Here is a 19,239-nt window from a genome sequence, read left to right as displayed (position 1 = left end):
CTGCCGGCGCCCACGCGTCCCAAAGTGCGCATAGACGCGTTTGTTGCGGTGCTGTCGCGGTGATTGCACTATTCTACGTAGTGCGGCGGTTGGTGTGGCCGCTACGACTGGGCGCCAGACACCAGTGTTTGAAAACGTTGCCCCTCTTCGTGTTGTTCCCTGCCTCAACCGCGTTGTTGTGCTTCGCAGTTACCGCTCCATTTATGCGTTATGACGTTCGATGCTCGCTCCCTTCGAACCCCCCCCCCCTTTCCCCCCCCCCCCCCCCCACACACACACACACACACCCCGGCCTTTCTCTTTGTTTTCTTTAAGTGCACTGGTACCGCTGAGGTTACCTCGTCCTGTCGGCTGTGATTCTCATTAAACTTTTTTTTTTCTCTCTCTAGCCTGTCTAGCAATTCGCCTGCGCTTTACACGCCAGATGATTAGATGAATAACGAAGGCTAGTGGCAACATATGTGTCGCACACATGAATGGCTCGAAAGTAACATTAACCACGCTACTACCTGAGTAGCTGTCGTAACTTTATGCGTACTGTATTATGGGTTGCTAATTAAGCGCGGAACTGGTCAAGTTCGGAGAAGACTTCGGAGGCCCAATAATTATTGTTCGGATTAGATACAGTGTGCGACCACTTGTACCTTTCGTCCTACACTATACTCTTAAATGGAATGTTTCTGTGTACGCAATCGCAAGGTCGCATGTGGTGAACGCCTCGAGCTGTCGCGTCTCATTCCGTTAAGACCCGAGGGCTTGAAAGCCTGCTCCACTATTCTAATTAGAATCGTACCCTTCTGCAGCGGAAATGAGGAATAACGTGCACCCCCATGCATGAACGTAGTGGAGCTCCTACTGCACGTCCACCTTGTTTGCCCGTATGTACCGCACGAATGGATTTGGAGTGCCACGTGTCACTTTGCTCCTCTTATCTTCGTCGGGAAGTGTACATTCCGCGCTGGGCAGTTTAAATAAGGCAACATTAGGAGAGTTTGAGCGTGAAGTGGTATAAACCACTTGTCCTAACTGATCCGCGCGGGGGGGGGCTAACGCCAAGGAACGGCGAATGCGTCACGTCGTGCCGCTGGAGCGTGGCGAGGCGATAGCGTACACAACGCGTGTCTCCGAGTGCGATGGCTTTATCTTAAGCGCAGGCGCAACCGAGAAAATGCGCTCAGGGCGACGGCGAGCTAGAAAAGAAACAAAGACGGAGAGTCGAATGTAGCAAAGACGACGCATTTCGACCCGTTCGACCACGACGGCCGCCGGGAATGCTAAAGCGGTGGGAGTCGAAGGCCACATTCCGAACCCACCTGGGTTCTTTTGACGGTGTGGAAAGTGGCGCGTCACAAGAAGCGGCTGGAGCAGCTGTCCGGGGTGCACCGGGTTCTATACGCGACACGCGTTCGGCACGTGACCGCGCTCTCCCCCACTAACTGGCATGGACGGCCGACGCGGAACGCTTGGAGTTTGAAAAACGACGCATTCGTGGCTATTACAGCATAGTCATAAACAGCAACCGTGCGGCATTCCACTGCGTATTTCTTCGACAGTTATATCCCACGTTTCCTAGATTCCAAGCTCTCCATTGCACGACAGCCTTCGCTACTCCAGTATAGAACAAGACGTTTCATTAAGCACTGTGTACGATAGTACGATGGGGACGGCGCTTACATTGCTAAGTGCCAAACTAGGACATTTAATTATGCTCACTGGCTTAGCGGAGCAGGGAGCGGGCGCCAAGCGAGTACCTTGAAAAGAATCGTTGAACTTGGCCTAGGCTGCGTTGGAATTAAATAACAATAAATTACGACGCGCAGGTGCGCTAGACGCGTTTGCGCAGGCGCTATTCTTATGAAATGTGGTAATGCAGACGCGCCCACCAGGCTGCGCACACACGGAGACGGGCGCCAGACGCACGCCCGCGGACGATGTCGCACCGAATAAAGACTCGGCACGCGAACTAAGTCTCCCTTGCCGCAGGCCGCCGCGCTAATATAGTTTCGCCTACCTAATTTATTCACGAATATCCCATTTTTTCTGGGTGAGTAATGACGCAAGGAGGCGCGCGCAGTGGAAATTCAGCAAGAGAAAAGTCTATACACGCAGCTCCTTTTGTTGAAACGTTACGCGTGAGCAGCGTATAGACCACGTTCATACGTAATATACGTATATACACTGTGGCCAGGCGGTGATTTATGCGGCTACTATTTCGAACTTTAGGAGGAAAAAGAAATCACCGTGGGCTAAGATTGACGATGGGTATATGTGCGGCCGAAACGCCTGAACAAGAGTGCAGAGTTATGTCGCAGCGACCGTGGAAAGTTTAACGCGAGGTGTTGCCAAGAGTAGTCGCTCTTAAAGCACAGTGCTAAGTCCCGGGCGATGCCGTACCACACGACATTGAGGCCACACGCAGCGCGTACTCCCTCGCACGATGAAGGCATCGTTGTCCATTGTATGCCATAGCTGCACAGCGCGGAAACCAGTCTGCAATAGCCATGACAGATGATGACGGAGAGTGGTTTGCTAACGGGATGGTGTGTTGGCGAATGACCCGAAGGGGCGTCTTCACCGAAGATTCGGGCAGCAGCAAAGTGGGGACGGGGCTGCGTTGCGAAAGGCCCATTCCTTATTCCTCGTGACGTGGCATCGCAGCCAATGGGAAGTTTCGCTGCTATACAGACGTCGCCGGCTTTTTTCGCTCAAGGGGCCATTTGACGCTTTCGCCTCAATAAATGTTTTATTTGGATGGGATGGCACTTTGGCCAAATGCGAAAAATCGGAAAGGGGAGAAAGTCTGTCTGGAGTGATATAAGCGCGATGCGAGGAGCAGGATCACGTGTAAAAGCCCGGATTCCTTGGCAAAAGCCAGGAGAGATGATAAATGAATGGTAATATAGTTCTGAAAGAATAGTCCACCGGTGTTAACTTATTTAGTGATGCTCTTTAGCGTCCTTTTAGAAGATCCTGCCCCACACGGTCCTATCCATTTCCATGTCGTCCTCGTGAAAGAATATCGACCCAACAAGATATGCACGATGCCGCCTTCGTTGGCATCGGGCGAATGAGAGTTCCCACCAGGGTATTTTTCCCCGTCTCGAACCTCCGCTCTCCACAGTTTGCTCTTGATATTTCTTGCGCGGTACCCCGCAACCCGCTCTCCGCAGCCAGCGGCGTTCGACTGGGCGAGAAAAATAAAATTAACAAGAAAAAAAGGAGAAAAGAAGAAGAGAGAAGAAAGGGTAAAGAGGGGAGAGAGAAAGTTGCGGGTGCTGACAGCCACAAATCACGGCTCCCCGGGGACCTTTTCAAATAGGTGTCCGCACGGGGCGCCGAAGGAGCCGCCGACTGCCCCAAAGCGCGAACCGAAACTCGCCCGCCGGTCCCATGGCTGCTCTGTGGGCTCGAATGCTGGGAGCGCGTCGCTGCATTCCAGGCATCTCTGCGCGAGCCAAAGGCGAGTCCTTCTGCGGAGACGCGATGGTTCGCCCGGTTTCCATTCCACCTCCGCTGCGTCATGCACAAGCCACGATGGCCGCGGACGAACGGAGCAGCCTACCAGACTAGCGCGAACCGATCGACGAACCAACTAGAAACGAACCACTGTGTCTATCGTTCGCTTCAAGCGGGAAGCACTTTAGGGGCCCGGGCTGTGGGCGTCTGTCGCGTGATGACGCTCAAAAACAAGTGCTCGAAACAGGGTCAAAAGAAGTGCAGAATTGATCAAAACCGGTTCAATATAAAACTAACATGATTCAGAATAATTTAAAAGATAGGAATAATCAAGCATTAAGCGCATTAATTAACAGAAATTCGTTAAAATCGCTTCTTTCATCAGCAAATGCTTTGGCTCCATGTGCGTAGTGGTTTGGCTACATGTACGTGGCGGCTTCCCACCAGTTGTGCCTTAACACAGGTGTCAAAACGGATGATCGATTGCTAAACACAAGATAAACACAGGATAAAACAAGATAAACACAAGGAAAACACAAGGGAAACACCGGCGAATCACTGCTCCGCACTTCCCCAGCTTTCACGTTGAGTGGAACTGCAGTACCGCCGAGTTTACCATTGCATTAGCGCCGAGGTTTTTTTTTTTTTTATTCTTTCGAATGAAGGCTGTAAAAGGGAATTTTGTGCGCCCCTTGGGATAAAGAATGCCGAGTCTGCGTCAAGTATTTGGCGTCCAAGCAACAATTACCACTGTCCCTTTGTTTTTTTCTCCTAGTGTCCTTTTTTTCGGCAGTAACGCAAGGCATTACGATGGTGCGATGACGGCATTTATTTTTTGAATGTATATCAGACATCGCGCATTTCGAGCTACGAAATGTGCACACTCCATGGTCTAATACTCCTGTGCGACCCGTGCTACGAAGGCGCTTCTAATTTTTCTGCGAGTCACTGATCTCAACGAGATACATTAATGCTCTATGGTGCGTGTTTTGCGTGTGTTACTTGTACGTCGAATGTCGTGCGTGTATCACTTCATTTACGATCGCCTCGCATTTATCAGCATGCTAGGCGTGCTGCCAGGCAAGACTGTACAGTTTTCATTAAAGAACCTCTCTCTCTCTTTCTCTCTGATTGGTGGCGTTGATTAGAACGCAAAGTAACAAGGTTCATAAACTACAGACACTTAATCTGTCGATACAAAGTGACATATACAAAAAGGAGTCGACTGCAGTCGAGAAGTACTCGGTGAGCAGTATATTCGTTCAGTATTTTTCAAAATAAAGTTTTATTGTCAAACCTGAACCGTGAACGTACGGTCATTCGTGCGGCGAGAAGGCGGAATGAAAGAATTGACCACGTCCGCGCACAGCTCGTTCGAGCTATGAAACGTCGTTAAATCCGTCAAATAGCTAGGAATCTTTATGATCGCAACTACTTCTAAGATTAGCGAACTTGAAAAGCAGCGACTGCGGTGGCATGTTATAAACTTACTCTGGCAGTTGCGCAGAGTGAAGACATCCTTCTATTCGGGAAAGCTACCATAATCAATATTAAAATAGAAATGTACTCGGCTTCCGACGTGGACGCTCGATAGGTCTCGCCGAGGTCAATGACAAGTTGGAAGTGGAGGCGGCAACTCTGGCTACTTCGATTTACGACACATCGGGCGGGAGGCGAAGACCTCTCGACAAATTCAATCCACTCGTGTGTCGCGTCGCCTTCACGGTCGCTGTCGTTGTCGTTGAGGGTGAGTAGATGTAAGAAGCTCATATCCGCGCAAGATAATATTACCGTCATTTGTTCCGTCTGTTCCCAGTATTGTCAACTTTTCCCTGGCCAAGAAGGCCACAGTCCACAGTCCTATAGAAAGTCCAAAATAAACTGCTTTGTCGCGCTTCGCTTTTGTGGATATTTGTGACCAAAACGGGAAACTTCAATGCACGCTATTCTCTGCTGGCGGCAGAAACTTCCATCACAATAAATGAGCTCAAGTGAATAGAGACTCAAGTTAGAACAAGGAAGGTTTAATTAAATACGTTCATTAGTTGGCAGTGCGCCATTTTGCGCATGCTGATGTCAGCCATGTGATTGGGAAGCTCAAAATATCCCGTAATTAAAGGGCGGTGACAGTGATACTCTCATATGTGATGATGAAACCGCATGCATTCACACTAGCGAAGCTTAAACACGCACACCCAGAACTCTCAAAGCCGTATCTGACAATTTTTTTTGCTGATTTGCCGCCCTGCAGAAACAAAAAGCACACTTATATCGCTTTGCGTCGCTGAAGAACGAAAAAAGCAATATTAATTTCGAAGCACAGGATAGCCCGTAGGTAGTAGACAGCAGTATCCTTTAAGCTCCATCATAATTAGCCCTTTCTTTGCTCTTCCTATAGTAAAGACTCGTGATAAGAAATATAGCGAAGAAAGCGCAGTTCTTTTCCTTGGGCTTTGTTACAGTAGAGCGAACGCCTACTTGCTATGCGACTGCTTTCATTTGGCCGATCTCGTCTGTAGCTCCGCCGTGTCGCCGAGTGTGTTTGCTTCTCCGCATGCCTGCGCCCGCGCATAATAAAGTGGCGGAGACGCGTTTCATACATATTCACGAGGCGCCTTATGCAAGCCCATTATCTTACGCCGCGCATTCGTCGCCCCAGCGCTGGACACCCGAACTATCAGCGGATAACGCTCCGAGGCATGTCGCCACGCTAAAGATGCGCCGCACAGTTCTGCCGCACCTAATTACAATGGAGAATCGCTGGCAACAGGCGACAAGGTAACGCCGCACAGCCTTTCCGCGGGGCGACCCGCGACATAAATCTCTCGCCGGCTCTCGCGTCGCGAGGGGCAGGAGGGGGGGGGGGAAGGACGCTCAACAGTCCGTTCTGAGTCGTTGCATGAAGCGCGCGCACGCGAGCGCGTTGACGCGAGAGATTCCTGGCTGCTTAACGCGGCGGCGGCTGCACTTCGAAAGCGGCTGTTCCACGCTACCAGCATAGGTGCTTGTTTTGCGCGCGGTGTTAGTCCAGCTGTCTTCGCTTATTATGTGCCCGTGCGTTCTCTGTCGAGGCGCAATAAATAGCCAGAGTAAATTACTATGGCTTTCCTACACTATTCCCTCAATTCCTTGTGACACACTTTTCACTTCGCACTCCTCCTGCTCTTCATGACCAAGTGGGAGACGGCGGCATTTCTTTTTTTTGGTTCCTCCTGTTTAAACGGAATTAAGCGATCGCACGATATCGCTTTCACTACGCCGGACAGAACAGTGAGCTTTTAGCAGAACACGCAAGTAGCTAACATCAAAACCTTTAAAAGTTGCTTGCCTTACTCTCCGTCTCCTTCTCCACCCAAATTAAGGTAAATTATTTTAAAACGGGTGAGGTAGGTATCTATTTACATTCTCATCTTCACTGCTCTGCGACAGCGATCAAAAGAAAATTAAGAAATCTGGCTTTGCATGTAATTCTGCCTCGATCGTCTGGAGAAACGCCAAGGACTCCGCTGACCTGTTGCGCGTTTCTTGTCCGCCGTGCATGAATCCAGTATGCATTCTGAAACAACGCACCGACTACCCCGCTCGTCTTTGTTAACGCTGCTCGGCGGCGCCCGATGTAGCCGGTTTCTCGCGCACCTCTACTCTGGCTGCGAGCGTCGGCACGATTAGAGCCGCGAGACATCATCTGGCCGCCGCCAGTGTAACAGACCGGCTCGCCTCCCACGCAGTCTGCTCGCCAGACGACGAGCACTGCATGGCGACTCCACCCTTCAGCGCGGCATCCGGAAGCGGTCGACGGCGCTGGCTGCATCAGAATGGCTCGACGACGCGCGTGCGTCCAAGGCTCGCCCGAAAACGAGGTGGTGGTGGGCTGCTCGCAACCGTTGCCGCCGCAGCCGCGCAACAAGAAGAATAGGAGTATAAAAGAAGCAAACACACAAATCCGGTCTCTCGGCGTGCGCCGACGCCGTTCTTGCGCAGTCTTAGATAATGATGCGCCGTGTCCCGGCGGCTTTCCCGCCGGAACGACCGGCCGCGCATTTCTTCGCGGCTCGCCCGCTCTTGTTCCCTTTCGCGTGCAGGCTTGTCATTCCGGGCACAAGCGCCCGATAAAGACGTTCAACAAATGTTTATTCCCCCCACCCACTTCCCCGGGACGCGAGCGCAATCGACGAGCTGTCGCGGTACGATAAGGAAACGTGTGATGAGCGAGCGCAGCAAGCTAACAACATGGTTTTTGCTGCATCACGACAGCTTTAGTTAACATAAAGCGTGTTCCTCCTTCTTGGTTATTCCTTGAGAGCTGAAAGACGATAGAAATGCTGGCAGCAGACATAACACGGCGCAGAATGGTTGTATACGGCTTCTCGCCAAATGGCGAGCACGGTCAGTTGTGCACTTAACAACCTAAACAACAAGGTAAGGATAAGAAACTCCGCGTACCTGGCTTCAAGAGAGTGGAAACGGTGAGAGAGAGCCACGAAGCGAGGATCAGCGCACAGGAAGGGGAGTGTCCTGCGTCACATGGAATGATTGCTGGTGAGAAGGGGCAGAGTACAACACGTGGCTGCAAGAGCAGATGAACGCACGCAAAACAACCGTTGCATCCAACGGTTCTGCATACGCTTTTTCGGATCAAGGTTACATTACATATCACTTTCGCTCCTCGCACCTATGTTCCGAATGGTGCCAACTATACTAAAAAAAACTGTAATGCTAAGAATAGCGCTTTGCAAACAGGCGACAGGAATGACACTAACCACCCCTCTAGAAATTTTCCTGTCAAGGCTCAATGAACTGGTCGAAAGTGACCATATGCGTACAAACTTCGTGTTGCTGTATTCGTGTCACTACGCTGCCTCGGTGTGAGAAAGTTGTGTGTGCGAAGTTCATCGGCTGGGACAACGCATGTGTATATATATTATATACTCCTATTAGCCCCTATGCAGTGTACATACTTTGCTCATGCATATGTTCATATGAATTTTTTTTGCCTGTTCAGACGAACATGCACGTAGTCAATACGACTCACTGGCATGTTTTTTATTCTTTGCGTTTAAGCTTTCTTCCCAGGAGCACTTCACTGAGATGATACGTTTTACTCTTTATTTTCTTTTAAATGTGCGAAGAAAATAACTGCGAACATGTTTTTAACATTATTGTCTTTTGTTGAAAATAACATATTCCATCTTGCGCGCATTACTCGGTTCGTAGTTCAGCCATCAATTGTTCTCATTAGGTAACAAATGATCAACAACAGGCATCCTAGATAAAAGAGATGAGACGTGGCAACATTGCATGGTAGCAGCGGCTAATCAGACAGGTATAATTTATGCTAAGCCACCATCACACATTATTAATTTTATTTTTTAAACTAGGAAAAAGGAAACGCAGCATCAGAACCATGATTGAGAATTCGAGCGGGGACGGGGGGAAACAAGGAATTACAAAACAAATTTGCTTTTTCAAGGCGCACCACCACTGGTGGCAATGAATTTATATCCCGGAAAAAAGTCCTAGCAAAGTAAATAAATAAATAAATAAATAAATAAATAAATAAATAAATAAATAAATAAATAAATAAATAAATAAATAAATAAATAAATAAAAGCAAAAATGAACGAGCATTGAAAAAAATGTCAGTTCTTTTTTATTTATATGCTTGAACCTTAAGACAGTGGTCCAATTTTGATTACTGGTAGCGAGGGGCATGAAGTTATTTGAAAGCCCAAATCTCAGTTCGGTTACGATGAGCACTAAGGAAAAGCTTAAACCAGAGGTTCTCGTGTTGGTCGCCTCAAGGAAGCCCACCCCAAATACGTATTTAATTTCAGTCATGCGCCGTAATAAAATTCTCCCGTTCTAGTGCGTCGATGTGTGTCTGATGGCGCGGATGTCAAACGGTACAGATAGAGAGAATTATATATTTCAATGATTTTTCAATGCATGCTTGGGGAAGTGGGTGAGGAGAAGGTAAAACGAGCTATTATGGCTCTTTATGGAAACTTCACACGCGAAACTCCGTAGCGAGTTAAGTCACTCTTTCACGTCAGCCCGTAGTCGGATTCTGTCCTCAAAGGATGTCACCTCGTCGGGCTGACGCTTGTCTAGGAATAGCTTTGCCACAGGAGGTAGGCCTAACCCCAACATTAGTCACGCATGAGTAATGTACGCAGCTTCTTCGCCACCTTTTCTCGCGTGTTTTGAATCACGTTGCAATAAGTTGTGAATCCTGCATGCATAGTTCACTATATACTATTGTTCTATGTTGACTAATTGCCATCGTCGGAGAAATGAACACATAGGCATTGAAATGTAGGTTCCACTTTAGGAACCTAGTTTTCAAGTTCCTGCACAATCTCTAGCTCATTAAACTATCTTGTGATACGCATGTGAATGAATCTTATAGCGCTCTAATCCATGCAGTTCCTTCGCACCATTATCACACGGAATTTCAGCCAACCTGCAAGCGTGCACGAGTCCGACACTTAAGACGCTCTTGCAAACAAAACTCGCTTTTTTTAAAAGCAAATGCTACATTTAATGTGTTTGAGAAATATAAGGAAAAACAGCTTTCATTAGTCACCAGCCTAAATCGCTGACGACTGCTCGAACGTAGCGGTGACCAAGTCTGTCTTGAGAACTTAAAACAGGGCGTGCTTTGCGGTGAGGCCCACCCAACGCGAATGAAACATTCCCCCAGAAGGCCTGCAAACCTCCGACCTCATCACGTCAAACACATGCTGCCAGCGCCCCTCAGCAAGCCACCCTGGGCCTCGCTGGCCTGCGTCGCATTGGATTTTTAGTGAAATGCTAAAAAAACAAAATCTTGCAGTGTTTGGCTTCTCCTCAAGGACACTGGGCTTGCCGTGCTGCACGCTTTCCAGTGCTCTGTCGCACACTGGCGCCGTGCAACGGCAACGCGGCGAATTGGCCACGCCGCGCCCGCTCCGCCGGAGCATATGCGCCGTCCGCCGCCGCGCTCGGCCCGAAACGGCCCCACGGTTGCTTGCGCGGCTTAAGGCCCCTTTGAAGAGGTGCCTAATTGGCGATACCCGGTCGGTATGGACAACACAGTACATCTACAGAGATAGGGAGAATATCGCATCGCAGATGTTGGAACGCAACAACCATACTGAACGTAGTTCCGACGCGACGCGATGTTTTACGCACCTGGCCTACAGCGCGTAATAATCACGCTGTTGTCATGGTGGACGTGCGTACCATGGTGCACTCGCTTTAACCGATGACCGCATAGAACACGTAGGTTGCAGGATTAGAACACGATTGTCGCTTATTGTAGAGCGGACGCCGGCCGACGCCATGTCGAAAATACGTTCCATGCCGTTGTCGCTTAAAGAGGAAGACCCTCATCTTCACAAAAGCCAGATTATTTATGAATTTCGCCAATAGCATATACATGTTGCGAAAAACTGTCCCGCAGACTAATCGTGGAACTATTTTTTTTTTCGGGGTAATGCCGCCACTATAGTGGTTTGTTATCGGGATTGTTATTGTACATAAGGTGAGTCACAACTAAGACAAGCTATCTTTCAGTCCGATTAAGGTCTTTTTAGCACTCCATTCTCGCTAATGCTGAGTTAATTTGGCGTCCAGCACTAACGGAACGAAGGATATCTGGGAATTTCTGATTCCATTTGCCGTGTTATGGTATGCCTTCACAAAGTGTGAATCATACACATTTAAAAATGGGCATGCAGGCTTAGCCTTAGATGTACTTTACAGCGTCTTTGTGGTGACTCTAATTTAACGTGAGCGCGAGTCGCAAAATTAGCTCGCCTGTTCTTTTGAAGGCGACCTTTGTGAACGTGCATACGGCACGTAACGCATAGTGACAGTTAATGAACAGGGCAGTGGATAATGACGTGGTATACCACTTGTAATCGACACATTATTGATTTTCTTTCCTTCTTGGAGGTCTTAAGTCCCGTTGGTGGAAGATGTCATAGGCTGTCTAATATCGTTTCAAGAACCTGTGCTCGTGACGAGATTCCACTGCAGCCGTCGTTAGACATTAGAAATACGCCGTGTTCACAAACCAATGGAACTCTTCGAAATTCTTGTACGTCTCGTTCGCGTCGCAAGAATCGGCAACGCTAAAGTTCCAGGAAATATATATATATATATATATATATATATATATATATATATATATATATATATTGTAAAGGCATTGTGTACGAAAATATGTGCACAGAAAGTCTCGTCATGTATTAGGAATGCGTAGCTTTAACAGTCCTCATATTTAATTTAATTAGCCTCCATCAGTCGTATCAACATGCAACGTTCTCGTGATCTGATTGGCTATACGAGCAGCAACCAGCGCAGACGCGCCATGAGTATGCGCGTACGTCTTTGGGAGGCGGCTGTGTGGGCGCCCCTGCATCCAGTATAGTAGTGCATGGGTGGGTCGGTTCGCCCACGGGTGTCAGCCTTTCTCTCGCCGGGAGCGAACTTGAGTCAATGGATATTCGGGTCTGCCCTCTGAACAAAATGTCAAGGCACGAATACTACGCCGGACATCGCGGCCGTTGGGCCCTCTCGCCCGCGGAGACCAAAGCCAGCGAACTCAACTGGCGCTGTTCCAACGTGTCAATCAGCGCTCATGCCCGCGAGCACCACTTAGGCACACAGTGGCGCACGGCTAGTCACTCCGGGGTGCTTGTCGCCAGAGCTGCCGGGAATGTTGCAGCGCACGACAAAAAAGGGGCTACCGAAGAAAAGCTCCGACATCGGCGACACAAAGCCACGCGAGGAGAAGACAAGATGCGCGGCCCACAAAAGCGCTGCTCTGGACGGTCGTCGCCGAAACGCTTCGCGAACCAAACCAAGATGACCAGGCATATAAGTTGCGTTAGATGCCCCCCCCCCTCTCGCTTTGAGGGGACGAAGGTCCAATCCGGTCGATTTCCGGCGGCGAGAAAAAGATGGATGCGATCGGGGCTATTCACGTACTCACCGCTCGAGTAGAATAGGGTGCGGGGGGTGAGTAGAGAATGCCGTATTCTGAAGTCTGCACTAGCACCGGCACCAGGCGGCGCATGGAAGCTCTTTGAAGGCCAAGATATTCACCCAGGAAGGCCCTTAGGGAACGTCTACCTTCCAGAAGCGCTGGAATTTAGCGCGGATGTAAGCATTAACTGGTCAGAAGTTGAGATACGCAAGAGACCTCTGGAAAATTTGTAGGAAAAAAAGCAGGTAATAGATTGATGAAACCGGAGTCGCTACAGGCATAGGTAACTGTACAATACAGGGACAGAGGTTTTAATGAAGTGAGAAAAAAATCAAGGATAGATAGGCAAAATGTTAGACTGCTATGCATGTATACAATACCTGATTAGCTCAAGCAGGCTAGGTGATTATTTTTCGTCGCCCCGTTTTGAAGGGGATGCATATACAAACTATAATCATCATTCCTTCTCGCCTAAGCACGCCTCCCCAAAGATACAGAGGTGCTGCCGGCGGTAGAACTTTTCCGTATTGAGATACGACTTCTGACGCAGAGATGAACCTGCGTGTCTCAAACCACTGTAAGAACAATAGGGATAGAAAATAGGTAAGAGTCAGTCGCTATACAGGAAAAAAAAAAGAAGTGGCTTTGTTGTTGCATCCGAAGCATATAACCATCCTGTCGCCCAACATTCCGCTGCAAGAACATCCTAAGCTTTCGGCTTTCACGACAGCGATACTGCGTCAATGTCTTGGACGTTGAGCGCGTCGCCTAAACGTTGCTCTAAATATACTCCGTAACGTGATCTTGAGCTCTCACGCTGTGAGTAACGAACGTAAGGGCGGCGTATATATGGCGGCCTGGTTTAAAGCTATCTCCAACGTCAACGGCGTCGACCCCTGTTTACGAGGCAAAGTAGGAGCAGTGACTAAAGTGTCGATGAATAGCAGCCAGATGGTGAGAAGCCGCGCGCTCGCAGATGTCCCACACAAGTGAGCGCGCAAGCGGGAGACTCCAGATCTTAATCGAGCAACCTGATCTCACCGCGCGGCTGACGGTGCACACAGAGGCCGCGTTCCGGAGCGGCAGCTGGACGGCCGACGCTGTTCGTAAGTGACCTATGTGCTTTCATTTAAGTCGACGTTAAGTGCAGCGAAACTGTTAGAGACCACTGCAAGCCGGTATACATTCATAATGGGCGTGTTTTTGTTTTTGTTTCTTGTTCTTTTGAATCTTGCTTTGGTTGACGCTGGACACACGTTTAAAACGTTCATAGGCAGGTGGTCAATATACGCTAAAGAGGGGGAAGCTTTATAAGAGAGTGCAAGAAAGGTATATGAGTCAGAACCTTCCCAGCAACGAGCGATCCGTACAGATATACAAGAACTATGACTTCAACGCTACTGCTGTATAAGCAGCACACACTGTGCGTTATTGTGGACGCCCATGTATACGTCGACTATGCGCGCGTGCACAGGGACAAGCGGCAGACAGAAAATAAATAGCAGTTTTACGCTGCTAACAGCCCCCGCCATATTTACCTAACTTTCTGAAGTCGTTCATTCACCAAGGAACAGCACAACAAAAGGGCACACAGAGGAAACACAAAAAAAGGCAATATCGGTCAACAGAAGAGCACGCGTGCACGCACGCACATAGAGGGAGAGATGCGGATGAAACGACCGATGATAGCTTGCACGTTGTACCCACTCTTGCACGGGCAATAAAGCATGCGAGCAGTTTTACTGCGTGCTATTCAAGTTGGAACGTCTGCCCGAACCAGTGCCTCCCTTTAACGGCCGCCACTCTACAAATAAGGCGGCGCTGAGATGGCCGTTACCACAACAAAAGGCGGTCATCACCGACATGGCTATTTATGTACAATACGCAAACACGCCGCCTGAGTTACGCGCAGTAATTTTGTCTCCAAAGGCTTCTTTCAAAAACCTCCGCAGTCACCATGGTGATGTCGCATTGGGCGTAAATTTTAGAGCTGCCAGCATAAAGGCGAGAAAGAGGCCGCCGTTGGGAGAAGCCCGCCGTGAAAACTGCCACTGTGTGAGATCTGCGAAGCGTGCCGCTTAGAAAGCGCTGTTTGGGCTTGGCTTGGATTGGTTGTTTGCTCTTTTTTTTCTGGTCCAACAACAAAACCAAATGCTGTTAGACAGCAGCCGAATCGACCTGTTAGCCGACCAACAAGCACACACCAAAATGCAAGAACGCCCTCGGTTCATAAACCTTCTCGGTAGCGCTCGACAAAGCCGTAGACTACCCCCCCCCCCCCCCCTCTCCCTTTCTTCTTTAGAGGAGCGTTAACGTCGTCGTAGTCAGTGCATTTCTTCATTATTACGCGAGTGTGTAATGGAAGACGTACAATGCTATGCGCGCACGGAAGCACACTGTCGTCGACGGCATCCTCGCTTAACGAGGCGCTCGCACACGCAGGCACGCACGCCTGTTCATGGAGCGTTCTGTAATCCTTTTTAAAGATAATCTTATACGGCAGAAGCGCAGCGTTTCCTGTGTGCTGTATGTTCAGTGCCTTGCCATCCTGAGACTTCGTTTTCTTTGTAGGAGAAATATCTTTGGAGTTAATTAATGCTAACCGCGAGGCATCATTAAAGTCCGATTTAGCTATATACTTCTCGATTAAAACGCTAAAATACTCTACTGAAACGAAGCAGGGAATTGGCAAGTGATAACTATCGCGAAATATTTCCCTAACAACAAGGCAGTTTGGTCGACTTGCATTTTTTTAAATTTATTTCAAATGCCAACTGGGGGCTCACCAAATGTGAACACTAACTGCAATATGCTTGGCGCTATGCTGAATGCTGGGGCCGGGGCACACAGTCGACGCGAGGGGCTCAGGCGAGCTACAAAGCTTCCTTCCTGTTTCCGTCTTGCTATCAGTCAAGGTTTTCGGATGTGCTACAATGAGGAGCGACCTTGAGCGCTAAAGGTTGCAGCGACTCGTATCGCTTGACACAAGGGAAGGACGTAGCAATCCCATCATGTCAGCATATCACTAACATCAGTTATCGATTGACTGTACGTATCTTGAACTTAAGCGGACTACTGTCTCTGCCATTCAACTGCGGTGTTTTAAGCGAATGAACAGTTCAAGCTTGTCAGCGATTGCTCGAGTGAACCGCGGACTCCCTGAAGTTTAAGGAAAGAGAGCTCTAGGGGGGAGGAAAGCCGTCTCTTTTTTTCTTTTTCTTTTTCCGAATCAACACGTGATACAATGTCTGACTTTATTACCCTCTGTGCAATACTCGCAGAGGATTGTCGCCTTACCGTTGAAACATGAACAAGAGACTGAATTTGAAAGACCCATATTCCACATATTGCGTCTCACGTATTGTATCAGAGGAACTCACAGTGCTCGCTGAACTTCACCTTAAAACGCGAACTCAGAACAGCCGATCGTGGCCTTGGTGAAGCATAGGAGGGATGTGTCGTCAATTCTCGAGTGAAGAACATAAAACAATGTCGAAGAACAGGCATAGGGTTTCCAGGCGAGAGGTTAGATAACGCCGCCAGTGTGGCCAAGTTGCTATTTATAGGGTAAGTTTATTGTCACATTCGTGGCTTACATCTTCGTTAACGCGGACCTTGCGTACAACGGAAGGATTGCATAAAAGAAGCAGTCGCAGCCCCATAAAGAAATGAGAAGCTGGTCTCTGAACCGTAAAAAGGCAGAGAGAGATAGAGAGAGAGAGAGAGAGAGAGAGAAAAGAAAACGGCTGTCGCGTTCTCCGCCATAAATGGGCCACTAAAGCCGCGCAACGGAAAGAAACCACTCCATACGCCTACCATGTCGCCTTGCTGCGATCGAGGAGTTGTTTCGCAGGCCGAGTGTTTTTTTTTATTTACCTTTTTTTATCACCAGTCCCGTATATTGTGCGGCATAGGCATTGCACTGCCCCAGTCTAGCCGAGATTCTAAAAGCAAGGACGGCTGACGCGAGTGTGATTGCCTTGGTTCGCCCTGTGTTCGTTCGAGCAAAGCAGAAGCCAGAGACGCCGCCACCTACCCAGTGGGAGACGCAAGGACGCCAGCGAGGCGAACATCCGATCTTCATTACACCGTGACGTCACACGCGACAACGTGGCTGCCACAATGTAGCGGCCGCATCTACTCCCACATGCAGCCGGCACTGCTCTGGCGGCGGTAGAGAGAAAATGAGGAAAGAAGAAACAAATGAATAAATAAATATGACCACCGAATGACCGCGCTGATTATTTCCCCCTCCCGTCTTTGTCTCGCGCGGCATGTGCTAAGCCAGCGACGCTTGGCGAACCAGACTGAATGAGCCGAAATCGATCGCCGGACAACTGAAGTCGCTGAAAGAATGCGAGGCGAGGAGGTTATAACTCTGCGTGCACGTCCCTATGCTGTTGGCTCGGCTGTAACCCTCGATGAATGCGGCCCGACAGCGCGGCTTTTTTCTGACACGGGCCGCATGGGCAAGTGTCCCGTCATCGTGAGGTCGCGTTTTATAAACACAAAGTATGTTGATAGTTATTATGGCGTAATTATAAGCTGAGATAAGTCAGATTCTTTTATTACTCTTCTATAGCTGGTGCGTTTCGAGTGCGAAAAATTGCTCAAACAGGCTTTGCTGCGGAAATATTACGCAGAGTTTCGTACGACTGTCTCCCGTTATTAAAATCGCAAGAATCGAAAGAGGATCTTTTTTTTCTCAATATTCATAGAAAGTGACGAAAATGGAGAGTTATGCGACAGACGCCAAAAATAAAACGTCATTACTTCCAGAAATATTAGTAATTTACGTTTTATTTCATATTTTTGTGTCCATAATAGTATAATTGCTCAATTCAAGTCAGACAAGGGAACTTGTCTTCGCCCCGATGAAGGCAAGACCGCTTGTCGAAACTGTGGCTCCGGGCTACCCTTGTCGAAATTCATCTCTTTAAGTACCCATCATCCTGTGAAACGTTTGTCATGCTTTGATTAACAAAAATCGGTTACGGTCCTATTGGGGAACATACTGGGAATGCTTATGTCCGCTACAGCCGTGAATAACGCCCCACAAGAACGGTCGTTTGCCTCGAGTTTCCAGTTCCTAATTATTGAAAACAGTAAACTCTGGTTATACTAGAACGCGAACCATAGAATCGATTAATTTCTCTTTCGTTTTTCCTTTCGCCAAAATGCTGCACTTTGGCTCTGCTGTGAAAGGCGCGGTATAGGTACATTACGGAGGGGTTCAACGCTAATTTCGTTCTTCGTTTGCTTCGAAATGCGACGTGGGAATCGAACCCGCTGTCTTTTGCTGTTCATTCTACTCATTGTTCACTCGACTAGTGAAGCTACGCATTCACTTCGATTCGTTGCGTGCCAAAACTTTGCGAACAACGTGAACCTGTGACAACGTTGGGAAAATGTATTTTAGCCGAGAACTGGATACTTTCTCTACCGCCTCTGCTAAGACTGCGAAGACAACGCGCCCTACACTGTGAAAGAACAGAAAAAAGAAAAGAAAATGGCACTGACAGCATGGCTGTCACATGCTAGACCGACACCACATAAGCGTCGACATAAGGGCATCTCGGATGTTGAGAGTATATCTAATCTTTATAGTTACTCGCGCTATCATTTCCCATGACAATCGCTCAGTGAGCCGGCCTCCCTTTTGTTTCACGTACTGCCAATTATGAGGCATGATTTCCACCATGCGTTGGGGTCACAAGCAGCTTGATAACAGGTAGCAAGTGGCTAAGCGATGCTATAACCACATCGAAGAGGGAGACCGTGTTGTTTGATGCTCATTTGAGTCTGCTCATTCGATACGAAACATGAAAGCGAGACGTTCTTCATCGTCGGCAATAATAATCCAAAGCGTTTGTTGTATAATGTTTTAACCCAGTACTCTTCCATGCTGCGAGAAAAAATAAATTCGGAGCCTATGAAGAGTGGAAATACTCGACCGTCCCCATTGCTATGAATCCGAACACTATGGATTATTTTAGCCAGAGATGACAAGGACGTATGGGGCGGATTGTCATGTCGGAGTCTCCCTTCGTGTTGCATATTAAACCTTTTAGAGCGTTAATATTTGGCTTAATCTCATTCCGTCCATACCCAGCCCCTAAGACCCCAAGGTTGTGCGATGAACGTTTTCTCCTAAAAAGTAAAAAAAAAAAAAAAAAAAAAGACGACGTTCAAGAAAGAGAGAAAAACCAAAAATTCTGCTTGCGTATTTGTGCATTATAGTGCGAACTTCACCCGAAAACATCGAAAAGCACCCAGTCAATGACGCCATTATTGTGCAGCGCACGCAAAGTTCCTTTCGTTTTCTTCTCTCTCTTTTTTTTTGCGCTTGTGATGATAAATGGCCACACTAAATATTGCGCCAGGGTGGTTAAAACACAGTGCCTTTCCCGCGGCCGCAATTTTCTCATCCGAGCGTTGCCGGCGTCACTTGTCTAGCGGGTAGTCAAGACAAGCAGAACGTCATCCAATCGCATTCATCCAGAGAATGTCGGTTTGGGGCGTCACCCACAAGCGGCGGCCAGAAGTGTATGCACCGTTTCCTTGCGCGTGAGAGCGCGGACGCCATGAAATGGGCACGCTTTGGCCGGTTAGTATTGGCGGCGCGTAGGTGGTTCACGGTGGCCGCCACCAGCGTTGGGCCGCCCCCGTGCTTGACGGTTTTCCAGCCTAAAGTCACCGTTTCTCTCGCCTTCTCGCTTCGATAATAGAGAAACACGCGCCATGTAGCTTTCTTTTCACAACGGACGTATGCATGTTACGAGAGCAGAGCGTATCCGCCGCCTTTGCCA

The 19,239-nt window shown here is 48.6% G+C and overlaps 1 protein-coding gene across 2 annotated transcripts in view; it reads right to left on the bottom strand.

Annotated features, from left to right (window-relative positions):
* Positions 1-19,239, bottom strand: part of LOC119462234 (BMP-binding endothelial regulator protein) — a 222,450-nt gene that overhangs the window by 150,591 nt on the left and 52,620 nt on the right. Inside the window, exon 2 of one of the 2 annotated variants that reach the window (XM_037723583.2) lies at positions 7,900-7,971. The exons of the other annotated variant lie outside the window; for it this stretch is intronic. Coding sequence (XP_037579511.1) covers positions 7,900-7,971 — 72 coding nt within the window. The remainder of the gene's footprint in view (positions 1-7,899; positions 7,972-19,239) is intronic. 2 annotated transcript variants of the gene reach the window in all.

This window comes from Dermacentor silvarum, chromosome 1 (assembly GCF_013339745.2).
Source record: "Dermacentor silvarum isolate Dsil-2018 chromosome 1, BIME_Dsil_1.4, whole genome shotgun sequence".
Lineage (NCBI taxonomy): Eukaryota > Metazoa > Arthropoda > Arachnida > Ixodida > Ixodidae > Dermacentor > Dermacentor silvarum.
Note: the sequence above shows the minus strand (reverse complement) of the source record. Positions and strands in the feature narration are given on the sequence as shown.